This window comes from Aythya ferina (genome assembly GCF_964211825.1).
Source record: "Aythya ferina genome assembly, chromosome: 12".
Taxonomy (NCBI): domain Eukaryota; kingdom Metazoa; phylum Chordata; class Aves; order Anseriformes; family Anatidae; genus Aythya; species Aythya ferina.
Genome location: NC_140308.1, coordinates 13,487,493 through 13,509,431, shown reverse-complemented (window position 1 = coordinate 13,509,431; position 21,939 = coordinate 13,487,493). Strand labels below are relative to the sequence as shown.

General features: G+C 48.0%; 1 protein-coding gene across 2 annotated transcripts in view; it reads right to left on the bottom strand.

Moving 5' to 3' along the window:
• The window catches only part of PHAF1 (phagophore assembly factor 1), a 35,378-nt gene extending 19,839 nt beyond the window's left edge, over window positions 1–15,539 (bottom strand). The window contains exons 1-6 of one of the 2 annotated variants that reach the window (XM_084533537.1): window positions 15,484–15,539; window positions 15,063–15,170; window positions 10,830–10,912; window positions 7,147–7,230; window positions 2,038–2,081; window positions 1,676–1,755 (exon numbers count right to left, since the gene is read on the bottom strand). In XM_084533537.1, the coding sequence (XP_084389663.1) occupies window positions 1,676–1,755; window positions 2,038–2,081; window positions 7,147–7,230; window positions 10,830–10,912; window positions 15,063–15,126 (355 nt within the window). In that variant the 5' untranslated portion in view covers window positions 15,127–15,170; window positions 15,484–15,539. Of the gene's footprint in view, window positions 1–1,675; window positions 1,756–2,037; window positions 2,082–7,146; window positions 7,231–10,829; window positions 10,913–15,062; window positions 15,228–15,483 lie in introns of those variants that run through there. The other variant, XM_084533538.1, reaches the window with a different exon arrangement.
• Between the last annotated feature and the right edge of the window lie 6,400 nt (window positions 15,540–21,939).

Genomic DNA, 21,939 nt, shown 5'->3' with positions numbered 1-21,939 from the left:
TGTTAATAAAATACTGAATTTCCAGAGAGACATAGAATAAGCCTTTGCACTAGTGAAATGGTACTTGAGGCCAACAGCTCAAACACATATGGCCACATAGCTACACATATAGCTACATATGGCCAGATGAAGAGCACCATCTGATGAAGTACTTTTAATTGAATATGACAGGTGTACAAGATCTGACAAACTCTAATGTAGGACACATGATGCCAAACTACATGTTTAAGTGCTTATATACTATTTTAATGCAGTAATAAAATGTATTAGTCCTATCATAAACAATGCTTACAGCTGGGGAAAGCTGTGTGTTTGTTTTTTTAAATTCTTAATATCACAATTTTGCAAGCGCTTTCTCCTCTAAATATTTGCAAATGAATCATTGCCAGATTATGATTTTAATTTGTTCTCTGACAAAGAAAAGGAGCTGCTTTTACCCTGCCTCAACTCCACCTAAGTTCTCATACACGCTGTCTCCATAATAGCTGACTGTAGCTCTGAGTTTCTGCCCAAGAGGAAACACTAAGATCACAACTGAAGTGAAATTCAAAAAGGCTGACTCTGGTCCTTGGAGTATTATGCCCTGCTATCTTCCAAACTTCATTTATCTCAATTTGATATTCAACTACTACTGCAGGCTTTTATGCAGTGATATTACTTGAGCCACATGACTCTCCACAGTTATTAAACCCTGTTCTGTGATGTGCAAGAACTGCCTACAGAGTACAGGCACAGGCTGGCTATGCAGCTGCCATCACTCAGAAGGAATGCCAGCCTATTTGGGGTCACATCAGCTACTGCAGATGGACCCAGTTCAGCTAAAAATAGGAAAAAATGCTCTAAAAAGGGTATCTCAACTATATGGAGTTAATCTTTCTTGTCACGCCAGTTTGACTCCATTTCTTGAAGGATCCCAAGCAGTTTAACTGCAAATATCCTCTTCTTCAGAGTTTCACCGTTTATTTTCATCACCAAACAAAGCCCTGAAACAAACTCAATTTTCACATGTGAACAGGGAGCTTAAAGAAAGCACTTTTCCTGCTACAGAGGTGGCAAAAAGCCAAGTATCTCCGCAAGAGCCACTGTATGTTCAAGTCAGGTTAACCAAACTTGTCCTCATTCTGGTCACGCTGCACCTAGGCTGGCTGCAGAACTCCCCAGTGCTCCCAGTAACAGGAAAGATGTGCAGGGAGACACAAACCAGTTACACACAGGCTCAGACTTGATCCCAGCCTAGCAGGAATATCACCACGTTCTCAGAGCACAGAGCCTGAGCAAGCAGTCCTGGCCAGCTCTGCATGGAGATCAGCTCACGTGTCTGTATGTTCATGGTATTCTAAATCCCTAAGACCACTGGAGAGCAGACCACACATAATGTGCAAAAACAGCTCTGAATTTTCTGATACTGGCAGTTCAAGAGAAATCATTAGCGGTATCTGAGAGCAGCCTTGTGTGCCAATGACTCTCTGCCTCACCATTCCACTTAAATACATTGTATGTTGAATTGTGACTCATTTTATACGATAAGAATGTGACTGCTCTGGAACACAGCTTCAAGTCTTCTGGCAGCTGAAGTCTCCACACATTTCTCCAGGCAGACTTACAGGCAAGACTTTATAGGAGGAGGTCTGTTGATGCAGGTGTACTTCTCATTCTCAGAAATGTTTTGGCTTACCTCCTGGATGCGTTGCTCCAAATGACTGATCAATTTGTTCTATGGTTGGAGCAATTGCCTGAGAGTTAAAATGGACACCACTGAAAAAGAAAACAAAACAAAACTGTCTTAAGAGTATAAAATGGATGCTCTAAGCATTGACTAATGGTAACACCATGTTTAAATGGGAGGAAGACTCCAAAACTGAATGAAAAGAGTAAGCTGGTAATTTAACTTTCTCAAACACAGCACTTGGTTATCTACACTTTGACAGTTACTTTGTTTTCCTAACAAGAGTGATTGACAAAAATTTAGGATGAGAAAAGGAGGGAAACTAGTCACTGTAATTAAAAATAGATCACAGGAAGTTTTAAATCGCTTACCAGTATTTTAACTTCACCTTAGTCAAGTCATAAACTTCAATCACCTGAAACAGGAAACAGAAACGTTACCGTGTTTGCAAATTGTAACGGGGCAAATAGGCAAGATTGGCTAAAAACTCTGCTAGGATCAATCACATTGACAGACACAAGACTCCAAAACCTGATTTAGCAACTGCACATCTGACACAAGCCCTGAAGAACAACTACAGGCTCAGTGCAGTCTGTCTGGACCCTGGGCAGATCAGTGTTGATTCACAGACAGCCATTTTTTCACTAGCATAGCAGCATCTTGATTTCTGCACAGATTTCTCTTATGCAAGATCAAAGGTGAGTGAATTAGGGGGATCCTCAAATTCGGGGATTCTATAAGAAATTCCAAGCAGTAGGCCATTCTTTGGATTATTCTTAGCACCCCAAAGAATACCTGTACCAGGTAAGTGCTAGTGCTGAGCACACTGCTTCAACTTTCCCACTCCTTTTCTTTAGAGGACAATGAACCCAGCAAAGCCAAACGGTCACATTCCATTTCAGCACTAGGCAAAGAAATACCCAGCTATCTCCCCAAGCATCGCAAAAAAATCCAGAGAGCAGTCCACAAGCAACCAAAGACACAATACCTACTTCTGATCTTTACTAAATATTTTACACTCTATTGAATATGCCAGAGTGCTCCCCTGGAGACAGTACCAGGGATGTCAATAGTAGGTATGGATCTTAGGTGCTGAATACATTAGTGCTAACTTGCATCTGAGATTGATTTCACGGGATTTTTATGTGACTGTTACTGAGTCCTGAGGCTAGACTGGGCTTTAGGCAGATGATTTTCAGTGAGTAATCACCGTCAAGCACAAGCTCCTTCCACCCTACATCTGTGTTCCTGTGTCAGCAAGAACAGGAGAAGAGGTGGAGCACTTCATAATTGCTGTAAAGAAAAGGTAGAGAGATTTTCATTGCTTTGGAAGGATGCACTCTTCAGCTGGACATGAAGCAGAACTCCCCAGGGAGCTTGCTACCAAGCAGGGCTAAAAATATCACCAGCTAGGAAGGAAGTCTTGGTTCTGGGAGATGCCTGGCAAATACCCCCATCACCCCCAAGGGAAAAAAAAAATATATATATATATATACACTATTTGCAATGCCCAAACCACTGTATAAAAATAAACAACAAAAATCCACATTTAGTGGTATGCTGTTCACTCAACAATTGGAAGAGTTCTCTGAAGCATTTCTAGCTTGCTCGGCAAGCCCATAAGTTGCAGGATACAAGCAACAAGTAAAGCACGAGGCGAGTAATATCAACACTCTGGCAAAGCCAACTTAAAGAAGAGCAAGCTAATTTTTCTTCTTAATAAATACACTTTGAATTATGCTTCTTGGAAAAAAAAGGTTATCCAGTATTTCAAGTCAAATGCAGTTTGACATGTCCAGATGTCCTTTACTGAGCAGTTTGTTAAAAACAGACTGCTTTTTTTGAAAAACTAGGCATGATTTTACTCATTTTTTTGCCCCTGCCACTAGAAAAGGCTTCTGGAAATAGAGAAAACCACCCCACAGACAGACCGAGCTTCGCAGGAGCTATTGGAGGGCACCGGGCACTCCCCAGAAGTTCAGCTGAACCACGCTGCCACGGTGGAACACAAGTCAAACAGCAATGAGAGAACAGTCGATTAGGACCTAGTACATTGCTCAAAGTCCCCCCCTCCCTGAGATGAAAGCACTGACAGCAGCCAGCAGGCACCAATTTGCCATCAGCCTCTTCCCCCAATTCAGACAGAAGATCTTTTCGTGTCAACATTTCTTTTTGCTAACCGCAAAGGAAGAAACAAGCAAAACTCAGCAAAATGTAAATATAGTCAGAAGAGCTTGGAAAAGCCATGAAAGGCACACGGATTGAAGAAACACCACGACAGGCCACAGCACTAGAGTTAGTTTTTAAGCACCAGAAGCTGTTCTGGCAGGAGGATTAACGTGATTCTTTCCGTGTGCAGAGGAACAAACCTTGGGAAGACCAAGGACTGTTCAGTGACAGAGTTTCTACGGAACCATAAGGCAGTTGTCTTAGCCGAGTCCAGGCTGGTATTGTCACACTCACTGCTTGTGAATTATTTCTGATAAGACTCCTAGAGACATCCAGGTGTCTGCCAACCAGCAAAGGGACAACGTTGTATAACCAAGGTTTTTCTCCCCCTGAAGAGGAGCCTGAGCAGGAGATGCTGTTGACATTCACAGTAGAAGAATGCCTTCAGAACCTGGTCCAGGATTTACTCTTTCACGATAGCTCACAACTCCTGTAGTAACACCTCCTTTGGCTCCTGAAGGTGAGCAGAGACAACGCACAGACCTTCCTACACTCCCTGAAGGAAGAGAGGGAGCTTTTGAGGAACACTGGCTCCACTCCTTTACCACCAAATTCTTTGTGTCTGTCAAGGCTTTCTGTTTTAGAAGCTTATTTCAACCTCTCACAACCAAATCCAGCAGCAAGGCTGTATTTAAAACAAAACAACACAGAGCAAAGCAAGAAAAAAAGCCCCGTGATTTTTCCAATTTTGCTGCTGCTGAGCAACACTGAGAGCAGTCTGCCATCTCAGAAATAGGCAGCACTTATTCTACACCTACACCACTCTTAAACAAGCTCACTTCTGAGGTGATCCTGCAGCTTTTCTTCTACAAAGCTTCCAGGCCAGTTCCACAAGCAGCGTTCATAGCTCTGTAAGCATTCACACAGCTTTACTCTCCATAGATAAACACAGAACAGACAGATAGCACCAGACCACTAAGCAACTACACGATGGGGAGAAAGACAAGACAAAAACCTCTTGCATGTTTCCTAGAGCGCTGGGTGTTGAAGTGACACCAAAGCCAGCCCCTCAAAAATCTCTTGGCAATGAAGAGCCATGGCATACACTATCTTTATCTGAAAACATCACAGGATAGTGATATTTAAATAAACAGAAGGGAGCAAGCTAGGCACTTGAAGTCAATCGGTTTTGAGTTCAGACTCCTCATTATTTTGGAAATATTTCCTACATGTGTAGCTTACACTGACAAAGATCTATCTGACAAAGAATCTGTAAGATATCTTAAAAACTGCGAATTCAAATAAGCAAACTGGAAGTTCCAACCCTAACAAAAATGAAAATCATGCTATTACAAGAATGAATTTACAAACAAACTTCTGTAAGGCAAATACAAACTGAAGTCTGGCACACTGCTGCATCCCACCAGAGCTTTTTGCGATGGAGAAGCACCAGACTGACAGTTTGGAGACTGACAGGCTGGGAGAGGAATGGTTGGAAAGCTGCCAGGCAGAGAAGGACCTGGGAGTGATGGTGGATAGTCAGCTGAATATGAGCCAGCAGTGTGCTCAGGTGGCCAAGAAGGCCAACGGCATCCTGGCTTGTATTAGGAACAGCGTGACCAGCAGGGCTAGGGAGGTGATCGTCCCCCTGTACTCGGCTCTGGTGAGGCCGCACCTCGAGTACTGTGTTCAGTTTTGGGCCCCTCGCTACAAGAAGGACATGGAGGTGCTTGAGTGGGTGCAGAGAAGGGCGACGAAGCTGGTGAGGGGCCTGGAGAACAAGTCCTACGAGGAGCGGCTGAGGGAGCTGGGCTTGTTCAGCCTGGAGAAGAGGAGGCTCAGGGGCGACCTTATCGCTCTTTTTAGGTACCTCAAGGGAGGCTGTAGCGAGGTGGGGGTTGGCCTGTTCTCCCACGTGCCTGGTGACAGGACGAGGGGGAATGGGCTTAAGTTGAGCCAGGGGAGTTTTAGGTTAGATGTTAGGAAGAACTTCTTCACTGAAAGGGTTGTGAGGCACTGGAACAGGCTGCCCAGGGAAGTGGTGGAGTCACCATCCTTGGAAGTCTTCAAAAGACGTTTAGATGTAGAGCTTAGGGATATGGTTTAGTGGAGGGCTGTTAGCGTTAGGTTGGAGGTTGGACTCGATGACCTTGAGGTCTCTTCCAACCTAGAAAATTCTGTGATTCTGTGATGTCCTGCTGCTGGTTTTACTGGAGGTGTGCGGAAAGGGAACAGGACTCCACCTAACGCTGTTCCAAAGCTGGGCACTATGGATGTGAGCATCATATTCCTAAAGGGTAAGCGTTGATTTTTTTTCAGCTGTACATTTAGCAGCACATTTCTGCTTTCAAACGCCAAATAGCTTGGCAGTGAGAGCGCTGCACTCTCACACAATTACCCCCATCTGTCCCTGGGCACGGAGCAGGTTAAGCACACCACGTGGGAACCCTGCTCAACGCAGCTGGTCGTTTGCCAAAAATCTGAATTTTTGACCATCCTGCTAAGAAGTCACTTTTTAAATGCTGCAGTTAGGAAAGCTTTTTAAAATTTCCTACTGATTTCGGCTCTGAAGGCTCACAGCAACTCATTTTACATCATTTTCAAAACAGATTTTTGGAGAACATAAATGCCATGGGAGGTTAGCAACCAGCCTGCCCTTTACTTTGCATCTTAACTACACAGAGCATCCTAGAGGGGCACAGCAACACCTAAAAGCACCAATGTAGAATTGCTGGGCTGAGGACTCTGATCACAGAGATAAAAAATAATCCAGAACAAAGTGAACCCAGTACAGGAGGCTGCTCACAACAGGCCAGAATTTGGCCTGCTGAGGGAAGCGAGTCACTCACAGCCACACGATCGTTCTGTGCATGTAACAACTGAAAACTAAGAATAGGAAGAAGTTTACTCTGAAAAACAAAATGGCAGCACAAATAAAGGAACAACTTGGAAAAAAATAAACACACTATCTGGGTTGCATTAACTAATGATCTGATTTCAAATCTCAGGCTTAACTACAGTAATGGCCCTTGCCTTTCCTGGCTTTTGCTGCAACTTGAGACCTGATGGACAAGTGAGATCCCACTGGGCTGTTGTCTTCTTACACTCCCTAGTAGAATGTTGTCTTAATCCTATAAACCAAGGTTTAACCCACAAACCAAAAAATGCAGTTCATTATCACACAACAGCACTAAATATGGCGCATTAGAAGTGTAAAAGGCCCACATACTTATTTACACTATTTTAAGTGTCAATATATCCTAGGGTTTTTGTCCTGCACTGCTTTCTTTACAGGAAGGATGCTTTATTACCTTAAGTCTCTGATTGAAAGCATCAAACAGCAGTTTGATTCCATCCTGAGTCAGGTTAAGGATGAGGTCATGGCTAAGAGGTGACTGTAAAACAAAAAAAAAGTTGTTAGGCTTTACATTTCAAGGCTTCTTTGTTGAGATACACATCATTGCATTAATTGCCTCAGAAAACAACTGTTCAATGAATAAGCATAACACAAATACATTTGGCCAAACCTCTTAATCCCTTCAGTTGTCTTACAACAAGAAATAGGATCTGCATCTTGCAAGAGCTCCCAAAAGGGCAGCTGCCCATTATTTTAAGTTGGGGAAAAAATAAAAACTTGGAAGTTAACATTCCAAGTTTAGCATCACACAGAGACAACACGCAGGGACAGGCCGCTGCAGCCCGGGCACACAAAATCACAGCCCGTCTCACAAAGCCTCGCATCAGAACCATGAAAATACTCGACAGAACGACGGTGAGAGGGCTCTCCACTTCAAAAACCAGGAGTGTCACAGTCTTTTTCAGGCCTGAAAAGGAAGGCTTCAGACTCCGATGTTGTGAATTTCGGTTTCCTTAGTTACTGTGAATCATAATAACTCAAGGCTTAATTTGCAGTCTGCTGGAGTCAATAGGAGACATTCCACTGGCTTCACGGTGTCTGGATAGGCTCCGCGCCACCTCCGTCTGCTGCGAAGCTCTGGAAGCTGCTCGCTCCTGGGCTGGTCCAAGCCATGCACACGCAGTCAGCTAAATAGGGACCAACTATATGATCGTCTACCATCTAAAACACCTGCTTCAAGGAGCTCTGCCCTCCGCAACTGTCCCTGAGGAGCAGGAAAGAAGCTGAGTGACAGGCAGGTGACAGCACTCCTGCCCCAGAACTGCACCAAGCGATTATTTAGCAGAAAACCAAACTAGAACAGGACATTCTGGGCACATTCGGGGTTCTAGTGCGAGCAGCCACATGGCACAGCCCTTTTTATGAATTAAGCATAAGCTATCTTAAAGCTGCTACTCCCCTCCTTTGCTCTTCTGGGAGGAGGCCTGTGTTTTGACTGCCAGAATTCTAATTTTCATCCCAAATTTTCTCTTCGATCTCATGTCAGCACTGTCACCTAACCTGGATACTTTTCGTGAATTCTCATGTGCCTCTCCCATCCCTTCCCAAATTGTCTATTTAAGCAACCAGATGCTAGATGTCTTGTTCCTAGATCTAAAGGAGCCAGAGATCTTCCAATCGTATGCGGTGTGGATTTCCCATTCCGCTTGGCCACTCCAGCAGCTTTCCCTGATGCAGCTTCGGTTCCCTTGCACAGTGGCACCAATACTTCACTACTGCTGGCAAACCTGTTTATGATACAGCCTAGAATTGAAGCAGCACAGCTTCATATAGCCATGAGCCTGAGAAAGAAGGTCTAATGTTGATCTTGACCATTTTTTTTTTAAATCCCTCATAAAACTAATTTAGAAAGGCTACAGCTATAGCAACAAACAAAACAAGTGCAGGATTACATTTAAAATAAACCGACATGGCTTTTCTGATATTGGATGTGCTCTGTGGATCTCACTGGTTCCTAAGCATAATTTTTATAAGGTTATTCCAAAACTAATAAGAGCATTACAAGTACTTTAGAGTGGATGAGAGAAAAAAAAATACATCCGAGGAAGAGCTCGATAATTATTTTAGATGATAGCTTCTATTCTACATATCTTCTTTCTTAACAAAAGAGAAGTTTCAAGGGCACAAATGTAGTTCATGTGACTTTTGATGTGCAAAACAGATCCTCAGGTACAAAGGGAGATGTTAGGAAACAATGGGAAAGACCTTCCTAGAGGAAGAAGTTCAAACATGCAGTCACACTCCTAACGCACAAAAAGCTGCAGGAAAAACCCTCGTCACTACGCAACCCCTCCGACACAAACCCAGAGGAGGAGATGGAGGAAAAGACATGTAAGCACCCTACTTAACCCGAGCAAAAAGGAGTTAAAATCCTTTAGTCACAGGAAAGTGTTCATCGAGATGTTTTTGGCACCGTTTGGGCATCCCATTTGTGTCAAGTTAAAAGGAGAGCTGTGGGCAGATCTAATTGCATTTAATTGTCAATAAATTTTTGAAAGGAAATACTTGCTGCTGGAGTTCCAGGATCAGAAACTAGATGCCACAACTTGAAGAAACATTTGATCACTGCGCTCAAAGACATTATTTCAGAGAGGAAAGAGATGAAGGCTGCTCAGGTATAGCTTAGGCAGATAAAAGCTGTGCTAGGTGAAGCTTGTTTAAAGCTCTGAACCTCCTAAGCACTGCCCCAGCAGTTCTTGGTGCCCAGCTGCAGAAGAAGTACACGATGTCCTGCACAAGGGCAAGGGGATGGCCACTCAGCTGCACGCCTGGAGTGGCAGGTGGAAAAAAAAATGTACCAATATCAGGCACAGACTCCAAAAAATATACGGATATTGAAAAACTATTACAGTTTGGGGAGCAAACCTATAAAAAATCCCTGCAGATACAGTGAAAATTCAGTATATGTGGTCAAGCACAACACAGCTTTTGGACATAAAAGACCTACGAGACATGCAAGCACACCATGCTTTCTAGCACAGGGCTGCTAATCTGATTCTGCAGAACTGAGAGGAAAGGGAATTTCATCATTTAGCTAAATAAACCTCAAAATAATCGTGGAATGCACTGTAGGAAGAGAAGCTAAAAAACCTTCAGAGTATACAAAAAAAAAAAAAAAGGAATGCATTTGCTGCCAAATGGATGCCCCCATGCCTTATATACAACGAGCTAAGTTTTCAATGTGCAAAGTAAATATTCTGTCAGCATGAAAGCCAGAAATCTGCATAATCTGAAACAAAAAAGGATAACTCATCTAATTACATCAGATATGTATCCAGCAGCAAACCACCAGAGCTGAGCTTGCTCCTTAGTCATTCAGTGCTCGCTGCAAATGCACGATGCCTCCATCAGTACTCCTGATATAAAAGGAACTGTTGGCAGCCTTTCCCTTTTCTCTGATGCAGAGATCTACAGCACATGCATAAAGTCTCCTGATTAACACACATTTCACACAACGCACATCTGGAGAGCCACAGACCTCCGCAGCCCCCGTCTCCTCTCCCCTCACATCTTCTTCAAAGCAGAGGTGGGCATAAAAAACTTTTTTTTGTCTAGCAGAACGGTTTCACCTCCAACCCCCTTTTTGATGGAAGTCAAGCATATTAGGAACTAATGACTCTTCAATTATGGACAACAATTAAAACATCTAGCTGGTGTAAATGACCACATTCCCTTTCTGCAAACAGAACTGCAGATCCAGAGAAGCATGGAGGCATTTTCAGCAGCTTCATCACCCCCAAACCAAACAGGAGAGTTAAAAGTAATGAATGGTTGGGTACTTTAAAGTGCTGCCACACAAGATGACAATGGAAAAAAAGACTAGGATTATCCAGCAGAACATTTCCTTTTATGAAGTAAAACCAATACTGCTCCACCACCACATCTACAAGAGTGGCATCTGTTAAATCTTGGCAGTGTGTTGAGATTGAGCTTGATGTGAAGCTGTTATAAGATTGAACAGCTCAGCAATGCATTGAACATGCACATTGATGTGACACAGTATCAGTTTGCCCCATTACACCCTAATTCTGCGGCACAAGGAGGTTAAGAGATGTGGGCAGCCCACTCACTACTCACCTGCTCACTGTAGAGAACCTGGACATTCTTGATAATGCGACAGTGTTTCTGAAGAATTGCTACAGCCTGAGCCAAGGGCATTCCTGTAAGTAAAAACAGAGGATTTCTCCAGCTCAGACACAGGGTAACAGCATTTTTGGACAGAAAGGTTGCAGATGACCATTTCCTAACAAAGCGGGCAGCAGATTTGACAAAGAAAAGGAAGTTAAACACACTACACCTGGTTCAGCCGCGGTAACCAGTGTCACCATTCACACCAACACCATTTCCAGGGCTATTTTTACAGCGTCCCTCACTCCAGCAATAAATTTTGGAAGTGCAGCAGGACAGCTGAACCTGCAGCAGGCATGGCGGCTCTGCACAGTGCCACCTCCCCCTGCACCGCGCTTCAAACCTTGGCTGTCCTTCCAAACGAAACGCCATCGGGTCCCGGGATTCTCGTTATAAATGCCACGTTTGAGCATGAGCTCATCATTCTGAGGTTTTATTCCTTCCTAATTGCTGCAAGTCAATTGTGATTTAGTTATCTGACACTTTCTTCACACTGCTTGGCCATTTCTTCTCTACTTCTGGTTCTTAAGCTTGAAGAAAATTGCCTCAGATAGGAAAATTGACCACGGGACCTGCACTTTTATTTAGGTAACAGCTCGGGAATTTCGATTCAGAGATACCAGCTACATCCTTCAAGCAGCCTGTGCATGGTGTTACAGAGTACTTCCTAGCCACTTTCTACCAAAAGATGAAAACTCTTCAAATATAAATTACACACCCCTAGATCACCGCAGGTACTGCTTTAATGCAACACCAGCATAATACCAGAACAATTTTTTTTTCCTGTGTAGCACTAAGTTACATGCCTGTTGCTCGTACACTGCAGCTTTTCTGCAATTCCAAAATCTAATTTGGGCAAAACTGTTTTATAGATGAGAACTACCATGGTTGGGTTTGTAAATACCACATAGAAATGGTTTTGGTACAAGTTTTTTCCAAGAGCGTGGGCTAACATGAAAAGCAATTTTGTGATTGGAAGTTTTACACCAGAAAATGACAAATTGAAGAAGAACACTGATTATTTTAATACCGGCAACAAAATTTAAATGCACGGAGGGACACAACAAAGCAGCACTGTTTCCTATTATCCAGGAAATAGCAGTTGCCTTGTAGTCTAGGCAGCTGAACCTTGGAGTGTGTTTGGAGAAGAGAGTTATGTAGTAGATAATATTTTCAAAATGGCACAGAAATGTAAGGAACAGCAAGAAGCTAAGATCAAAGTTGCTGCTTCGAGAGTCACCCATCTCTTAAAACAGCAGAAGCTACAATCCCCCCAAAAAGCATAAAGGCTGTTTTCAAAAGTCCAGGTTTCTGGGAGACACGCAGGGAATGACCATTAAACCTCCTGAAAGAGATGCCCAAGGCTCAGCAAAGCCAGCGAGTGAGCTGAAGGAACCTGGACACTGACAGCAAGTGCCAGCAGTTGGTAAGGTGTCAGTAAAACACGCGGGGAGAAGCAGCAAACACAAACTGGAGTGGGGTTTGGAGCCCGGTGTAAACTGATGCAATCCTGGGGCCGTGAGTGTGCAAACAGATAGCTCATGTGACTCTTACTCACAGCTTTCTCACGCTGGAAGCAAACGGACAAGGGCTGATTTCAGGCACTTTTCGCTGACTGGGAAGCGAGCGGGTTTTGCCATGCAACCGTCGAGCAAAGCTACAAACAGGAATTGAAGTTCTCTGGGAGCAGTCCCAGAACCTGAACTGCACACGGAGGAGCCAGTACCCTCCCTTCGCAGAGAGCCAAGGAGGGAGCGAAGAAACTAGGCTGTTTTTCTCCACCCTTCTCACACACAGACACGCAAACACCCCTTTTCCTCCCCAGCCTGCAGCCATTGCAGTCAGAGAGGAAAACAAAGAATCCTTTTTCCCCCCCCCCGCTCACCAGCATGGAACTGGGAAGCTCGCAGGGCTTCCAGCGCATCGGATGGGCGACCAAAGCGAGCCCTGGCAAATAAAGTGCACAAAGCTCAGCACTAGGACTCTCCTGGCACAGACTTTCCCCTTCTCTTAAGGCCGGGGGGGACACATGATACAGATACCTCGCGGGTACGCTGCTGGCCAACAACACGGCTTGAAGGTGAGCAGCCCTCTGATGCTGGGGCTTGAAGGGGCAGGGAGTGGAGGAGCAAACACAAATGGTAAAAAGACACCAGAAAATGCACAAGTCAGCAAGTCAGAATCCCTAAACAAAGGGAAGTGAATCTTTGTAGGCAAAGAAAGTCTAAAAAGCAAGAGAAATAGAAGTGGGCCTGAGAAATTATAAGTGTCTAACAGTAATAACACAGCTACAGGCACTACAAAATCAGTAATTGTTCTCTCTTAAAAAGGCAGGAATGTGGCCCAAGAGGAGCAGTGACCCAGGTACCCAACTGAACACAAAACTCAGCCTCGCTCAGATTTTTTAGCACTCTGCTCACACAGTGAGTCAACGCTGGAGCCAGAAACAGCATCCAAAAACTCACGTAGAAAATTTTCCTGGCATTTCCCCTCTGTCATCTCCACTGTGGGTACAGGAGGGGAAGCCAGAGGCAGCGGCAGGTCAGGAGGGCTGCTGTGAGCACTGCAAAGAGCGGCTCTGAACCAGCCCTGAGTGGAAGGAGCAGCAAGAAGCCCCTTTACACGAACCCTTCCAGCCCTGGTACCGTTCCCACAGCCCAGCCAGAGGTATCAGAGACAGCTCTAGGACAGGAGCGCTCGAGCACGACAAAGTTAAGTGTCTCAATGCCTAGTCAGCCTCCTGCTCCGCACCAGCAGGTCGTGCTAATTATATATGAGACGCATCACGTGGTGGCTATGTTTACTCCAAGAATTACAGCCGGGTTTCCTCCCTCTCACATCTATGCGTGTGTACACACAGACGGAGACACAGCATGTAATTTTAGCCATGGGATTGTGTTAACGGGCTTCTTTGGGGGCGCTTGGGAAAATGAAAACAAATCTTATTTATAAAAAGAAAAAGGAGAACCGGGGAGGAGGAGTCAGCAGCATATCTTTACGAGCACTGCCAGGGGATATAATTTGAGATCACATTTATTTTCAGGTAACACAGGCACTAAGGGATCACAGAAGGTCATGCAGAGCAGCGAGAACACGGGAACACGTCAGCGGTATGAGGAGATCAACGAGGTTTCAGAAGGGTGGGACCGAGGTACTGCTATAATTAGCCCCCAAAGCCATTCTAACGCTCCCTAACCACCACGCTCTGAGCCCGCAGAGGCACAAACGGCCCTTTGTGTCCCACGGCTTCCCCATCAGCAGCTCCACACACCACAGCACCGCTCCCTTGGTGTAACCGAAGTTCATGGAAGCTGCGTGCTGCTCTTTTAAGCCTGTCCCCCTGCTGTCACAGGTGACAACAGCAGCAGTGTTGTAACTCAAGTTCTGGCCAACATGCAGAGCCCTGTTTACCTCAGCCAAACTTCAGCTACCACTAACAAACACCAGCAACAAAGGCGGAGAGCTCTGACAAAAAGAGCCCTGCGCTGGCACCTCCAACAAGCCCTTGAAAAACACAACAGCTGCGGTGTTTTCTGAGAACTTCAGGGACTGCCACGGCTCGCCTCAAGGCACGAGTCACCTGAGGACGCTCCAGCTCTGTGCCTAAGCGCCCCGGGCTAGCACCAGCCAAATTTGTATCGGCTGGGGGAAATTCTCCCTCCTCATTGCAGCACAGGGAGGATCGGCTGGTGGGCAAGAGCCTCCCAGATGAGAAATGAGAGCTGCCGGAAGGGCAAGCACTTATTATCTAACCCTGAGAAAGCCTCTCAAAAGTTTGCCTTCCCCGCTCCGATGTCGCAACCCAGCAACGACACAAAGGAACTGTGAAACCCGGGGCTCGTGTTTAGGGTCTGGAGAGAGGCACAGCACTCGGGCTGAGCATTCCCACAGTGCTGCTATCACCTGGCAGGCGACACCAGCCCACAGCCAGCACATCCCTGCCTTCTTTTTGGGGCCAGGGTTAGCCTGGTCTTAGCAGAGCAAGACAAAAGAAGGCGAAAGGCTGGAGGAAAGCCTGGCAGCTGGTAAACAAAGCAGGGGGCGGCGTGTGGAGCTGGAGAGGCGCCCCACAGCAGCTCAGGGGGTCAGCTCACCCAAAAGAGAAACGTGAGGTGCTGCTCTGAGCCGGGGACGGACTGAGGGGGGGTGTAAAGCCCCCTGAGGCGGCCGGGGGGCACTTACCGAGGGTGAACTCCCATTGCTCGTTGCCCAGGGAGCGCTCGGGCACCACCTCCAGGTCCAGCATTGGCGCGGAGGCCCCGGCTCACGGGCAGCGGCGGCGCCGGACCCCTGCGGGGAGGCGAGGAAGGGAAAAAGGGGGGTGAGAGAAAGGCGGAGACCCCCTTAGAGCCCCCTCAGGGCCCCCTGACCCCCTCAGGGCCCCCTCCGCCCCAGCGCTATCACCATAGCAACCGCCCCCACCCCTCCAAAAATCCACCCTCCCCCCTTCCTCGCCGCCCCCCCGAGGCTGTGGGGAGCCGCCCGGTCCCACAGCACCGGGGGTGGGCGGGGGGCGAAGGGGTAAAAAGGGGAGCGAGGGGGGGAAAAAGGCCGCCCCCCCCCCCCCCTCAAACCCCCCCCTCGCCGCGGGGCCGCCGCTCACCTCACTTGCGGCTGCTGAAAAAGCGCCGGGCGGCGGCCGTCAGGCGAGGCCGCGCCGGGGGAGGGAGGGGAGGGAGGGGAGGGAGGGGCGAGGGGAGCCCCGCCCCTTCGCTGAGGGGAGGGGGAGGGGGAGGTGGGGAAGGGGAGGCCGCGGGTTCGAGACCCGCCTCGGGATGAACTGGGAGGGAGGGGATGGGGGGGGACACAGAGAGCAGGAGACAGAGAGAGCAGGGGACAGAAAGGGCAGGGGACATGGAGAGTAAGGGACATGGAGGGCAAGGGACATGAAGGACCAGGGACATGGAGGATAGGGGATATGGAGGGTAGGGGATGCTGAGGGCAAAGGACATGGAGGGCAGGGGACATGGAGGGTAGGGGACGGGGTAGGGGATGTGGAGGGCACAGGACATTGGGGACAGAGGATGTGAAGAGAAGGGGGTGTGGAGGGTGGGGGACATGGGGTAGGGGAACGTGGAAGGCAAGGGAAATGGAGGGGAGGGGATGCAGGGCGGTGGGTGTGGAGGATGGGGGACGTGGAGGATGGGATGTGGAGGACAGGGGACCTGAAAGAGGGGGGACATTAAGGGTAGGGGATGTGGATAGCTGAGGATATTGAGGGTAAAGGACATGGAGGGGACATGGATGGAGGGAACATGGAGGGTAGGGGACAGCGCAGCCCCAGAGGGCACTGCGGACCACGGACCGTGGAGCAGGACAGGCTGCGTGGCCAAGCCCCGATCCACCTTCTCCTTCTGCTCAGAGGCTGGCACACCACGAACAGAGCTCCTCAAAGCAAGGGCACATCTTTAAATACATAAATAATAAAAATAAAACTTCCTTGAAAAACATACCTGTGATCCCATATGTCCGCCAGCCGGGACCGCCAGGGCCTGAGGCAGTCCTTAATCCCGGAGTTTTCCACCGGGGAAGAAAAGATGCTTTCATGCAGCGGGGAAGTGAGCGGCTGCAAGACCTCCGCCCAGGAAAAAAAACATCCACCCGAGTGCCAGCAGGGCCTGCACCCAGCAGGAAAACCTCGTTCGTGGTCCACAATGGGCAGGAATTAAAAGAATAAGTGTTTTCTCTGAGATTTTTTGAGATAGGTGTAAGCAGAGCTGCTTGCTCACCTTTTTGGCCAGAGGAGTGGTTTTCTATCCAACAAAAAACCATCTCACGTAATTAAATGGGACTGTGCTGATCAGTACTGGGGTGAGGATTTATTGAAGAATTTATTTTGGTATGGCCAAAAATGTATTGTTTCTCATATAGCACAAGCCCCCACTGATTTCTTGTTGCCCACGCAGCCAATGCAATAACCTCCAAGGGAAATATGTCAGAAATTTGTAATGAGAGACTGCTGTTATTTGCCAATTTCTCACTTTTTCCCAAATTAATGCTCCAACCCCAGAGCTGGGGCTACGGCTGTGCACTGCCGAGCTCTCCCCAGAAAGCACCAGGCCCAAAACACGAGCCCTAAATGACACCGTGCTGGTAAACCCAGGGAAAAACAAGAACAAAAAAATAAAAACCACCAACCCCAAATCTCGTTTTTCCGGTCGAAACACAAAAGGGTGGGGAACAAAGGCTTAGGTAGAAATTAGTAAGTAGCACAAGGCAGGTTAGCGAGACGAGCTCGTGCGTGACTCATTCAGGAAGAAAGGAGCAACGAGGCCACCAGCGCAGTGATGCTGTGAGAAGATGTGGGCATCTCCACCGGTCCTGCCCCAAGCCACAGCCAGATCCAATAATAAAATAAAAATAATAAAAATAAAAATAAAAATAAAAATAAAAATAAAAATAAAAATAAAAATAAAAATAAAAATAAAAATAAAAATAAAAATAGGCACCAACAACAGGAACTCACAGCCAGACCAAAAACCCTGGGCCACTTCACCCTCACCACCACCTCTCCCATCGCCACACTGGGTTTGTGACCCCAAGGAAGAGGAAAACAACACCAAGGGTACCAGGAGGGACCAAAAGCTCACCGGGGATCTTTCGCTTCATGCGAGCGATTGCTGGTCTTGAAGGCGAGCTGCCCTCTCCTGATGAGATGTGATAACGCAAATCATTTCTGCAAGGAGAGCTTCTCTGCAGCTGCCCAGCAAAATGCTTTGGAAACCAGTCCCCAAAGGCGGCAGTGGTATTTGGGCTGAGAGAAAGATTTCTGCTACAGAGCTCTATATTTTTTTTCATTTTATTATTTTTTTTTTTAAGGTGCATTTCCTGCTAAAAAACTGCTTTTACAGCTCAAAACGTTTCAAAGCAGCATCTGCTGACCCTCCCTGGGACCCCTGGCTGTGGTTTTCCCATCTTGGCACTGAGCACAGGAGGTTTTCCATCACCCAGGAACCCTCCTGAGCCTCCTGAGGTGGGCAGGGGCTGACGAGTTTGGCTGCATCAGGGACCTCGGTGGCCACCAGCATCACTCCACAAACCTGGGCTCTCCCCATCCTTGCCCACACGACTGTGCATTTCACAGCCCTCGGCCCCTCCAGATGTATTTGAAGCCATGATTCATGCAGGGTGAGATCTAAATTGGTTTCGGCTTCATTAGGACCAGATGTGTCCTGCTTCTCTTTTATCCCAGAGGTGGTTCAGCCTCAGGGGCAACGCATGGTGCAGCACATTGAGATGCTGCTGCGGGCTCTGACATTTTGAGGTGATAATTTGGTTCTTTCCGAGTTATTTGGCGTGATGCTGTGGCCAGCACAAGGAAGGCAATACTTCATTCTCCCTTCTTGGGCAAAGTAATGGTTTTGAATGTAGGTCCATGCCCACCCCAGAAGAACAAGAAGCTTCTTCCAGTCCAGGACGGAGCAAGGTGCTGCAAAACCTCAGCCCATCCAACACTGCTATCATCAGCTTTGCTGAGCTAACCCTAAAACTGGAGGTTTCTTCAGCACTTAGTTGTGCTGGAGGCCAAGTCCTGGGATGCTCACCCCAGCCAGGGCAGGAGCACAACAGGACCACACAGTCTCACCCTGCCCGGACAGACGCAGACGGCAAAATGCCGCAAAGGTCTGAAGAAGTGGGTGACGGATGCACCTTCATGGGGATGGGTGGTTTGAGGGAGTCACGCGCCCCATGGGCCCGCTGAGACCGCATCCCGGTGGCCACGAGCCAGCGGCACGCTGCAGAGCAGAACTGAAAGCAGAACCAAAAAGAGGATCTGTCCTCGGTGTGGGAGCACCCGCCCCGGCAAGAAGGGGACAAGGGGTCCCAGGGGCTACTCGGCAGCACGTCTAGCTCTGGACCAAGCAGGTGGCCAAGAGGGACAAAGGATGCTCAGAAAGGTGGTGAGAGCAAGCGACCTGGAGCTTCCACTCACGGCTGGCCCCTGCGCAGGGCTGAGCCTCCCCAAATGTCCTCCCCTCTTTTTTTTGCAGGGTGCAACAGGCTCCCCAGCAGCTTTGTGGCAGCTGTGCCCCATTGCAGGGGCCTCCAGAGCGGTGCAGGGTGCTGCAGAGCAGGCGGTGGGGTGGGAGGGGACCTCCAGGCCCTTTCTGGGTAAGTGACACCTCATTCTGGGAACCGAGATGCTCGGCGGCCGTCCCGCCGCAGAGGTGATGGTTAGTCTGGTGTTTCTGGATGGACCCGCTCGTTTCTGAAGAACCGTCTTCTGATGAGACAGAAGTTAGTCACCCCTGTGGCTTTGCTCACAGCCTGACAGCAATTCAGTGCTGCCCCTGCCAACTGCCCCGCCATGCCCCAAGCTTACAGCCACCAGGGCTTCACCGGGTCACCCCCACCCAGCCAACTCCATGCAGACACACAGGAGAGACCCTGGTCCTAAAACCAGACCCCAAACCTGCCTGAGCCAGGGCAGGTGGAACAACAGCAGCACCTCCTTACTGCTGTCCCCTCATCCCTCTGAAGGTCTCTACCAGTTCCCCCAGCTGAAAAAGACCAAGGCCCTTGTCTGGGGGCAGAGCCTCAACATCAGCACAGGGAGGGTTTTAGAACAGGCATCTGTAAATGCCGTAGAAGAAAGCACAAAGAATAAATAGAGTAGTTCAGTTGGAAGGGAGCTACAAAGTCCAGCTGCCGGGTCCAAATGCTGAGAAAGGAAACCTGCAGATGTCCATCAAGCTGATGACCTTTCCTGCTCAACTGCCATGGAACAGGCCTGCAGTGCCAAAATTGCATGAAATACTAACTTGAGTGTCGCACATTTGAGTTAAAATGACTATCAAGTGAAGAAACCCAGCAATAAGTCTTGACAACGTGTTCCTAAATGAGCAAAGCTGAATTATGTGAGCTTCAGGCACATTTTACACATGGAGCAGGAGGAGCTCAATGACGGGCCCATGGGTGTCCGTGGGATGGCAGAGATCTTGCTCCCCAAAGTATGGACAGCAGCACGGATTTACCGCAGGTTGAAAGCCTTCTGCAGCAGGACACACTCAAGAATTACGATGATAAAGCCACAAACAAACACAAAGATTCACCATGAGGACCAGGGAGGCTGCCTGCTCCCCCGGGCCCATGACCCGCACCACATGCTTCAACCCTCCAAACAAGCAGGGCTTTGTCAACCCTATGCACTTCCACAAGGAGAAGGAATTCACCCATGTGTATTTCCCTTTGTGGAAAGATTCTGGAAGCATTTATCCACAATTACAAACAAGATCTCAACATAGCACTGCAAAGAGACAGAGACGCACACTTCACAGGGCTCAACTCTGCAGCAGCAAGAAGACAAGGACAGGAACTCGAGATCCTAATCTGCAGCCAAAGGCAGAGGAAGCAGGCAGGTCCCATAGAGGGCTCAGACAGGCCACGGGTTGGTTTGGCACCAAAATCCTTGCTACAGGAGGGGTATCCCTCCTGCTTCCAAAATCCATAGGCTAGAATAAATTCACTGCTGTGCACCAGACCTGTTGCTGGCCTTGTGTAACCGTTCCTCTGCCTGCTCTCCTTTTTGCCACGGCTGGTCCCAGATGTCCACCCATCTGCCTGCTAATTTCCTCCACCTGCTAAATGGCAGCTTGGGAGATGTCTGCGAGAGAAAAGCAGGCACAGCACAGGCGTCCACAAACAGGGTGCGTTAAACTGCACTAATTCTGATCCCTCAGAACCATGTGCTCCCTTTTTTCCTCAAGCCAAGGCCACGAACATTTTGACCAACCCAAAGCAAAGGGAAACAGCACTGCCCGCTGGGCTGGGCCTGTGAAAGGTGCAGAGCTGAACAGCATTGGGAAGGAACAGCTGTGGGCCCGCCTGCCATTTTCTCTTCTCACCTGAGGCGCTTGGCCACCATCTCACCTCCCCTCCTGGAGAGGCCGGAGGGCAGCCCAGCCACCAGCCTCTGTGCTTCAATCCACCCTCGCAAGGCCTCTGCCCTGAGCCACCTTGCTTCCTCCCATGTTAACCTCAGCTTCTCAAGGCTGAGACCTCCCCGAGGAGCACAGCGTGAGGAGCCATCATCTGTGTCACTGCCACCGAGGGCCAAAGCCCCGAAACACCCCAGCAGTCACCGGAGCATCACCCCAGCTACGTGCTGCAGCAATATTTGTATATCAGTAGCTACGAAGGCCACAAGCAGTCCAATTTGCAGCCTGAAAGTTATTCTGTGCCACTTGCTTCCCCAGGCCTACACTTTGCTGGACTTTGGCACGGCGTGAACAGCAAAAACAGCAGAGTTATAGCTGGAACAGTCCAAGGAGGCGAGGAGGCAAGGCCCACAGGGACAGCCTCTTTCAGCAGACCAGCCCCTGACAGGTGGAAAAGAGAGAGGAGCTTCTAGGAAAAGCCTTTCTCCAGCTCTGCAACAATTTTCTTTTCTCAAGCTCAGTGGAACGGTAGCAGAGAAAAAGCTAAGAAATGTGGTCAGAACCCACAAGAGAGGGAGAAAAGTCATCACTTGTTTCACAAGAGTGAGGGGAAAAGGAGGAAAGTGGCTTAAGTGACCGGTTTCTGTGAAACACAGGAAATTGGTGCCTATGGAACAACAGAAACCCACTTTCCCCTAAGACAGCACCATCAAGTCTCACAGACTGGAAAGCACAGTCCCTAATCAGGAGAATTAGGGGCACCAGCAAAGATTTAGCAGAAGTCTCACCAGCTTTGACAAGCTGTGGACTAGACTGAGCAAGAAACATTCCCGTTTTCAGCTTCTTCCCTTCTCACAGGTGTCTGGGTTTTCCAGGGCCGCCTACTGGGAGATCACAGCAGCGACCGAGTTAACACACGGCTTCTCTGTGTTATTTTTTTTTCCCCACTCGTGAGCTTTAAGAAATGAGCCTGAGGCAATTCTGGAAACTCACTTATCTCAATCTGTAACTAAGATGTTTAATAAAGTTACTTAAACCGTGAGCCTAAGCAGCTGTGAGCTGTGCAGCAGCTGATGAATATGCATGCACCGGGATTTACATGTTGTTGCAGCGTGCAGACAGGATGCAAGGCAAATGAGTTATGAGAAATGTTGCCTATGCAAATGTACAACTCTGCTGTA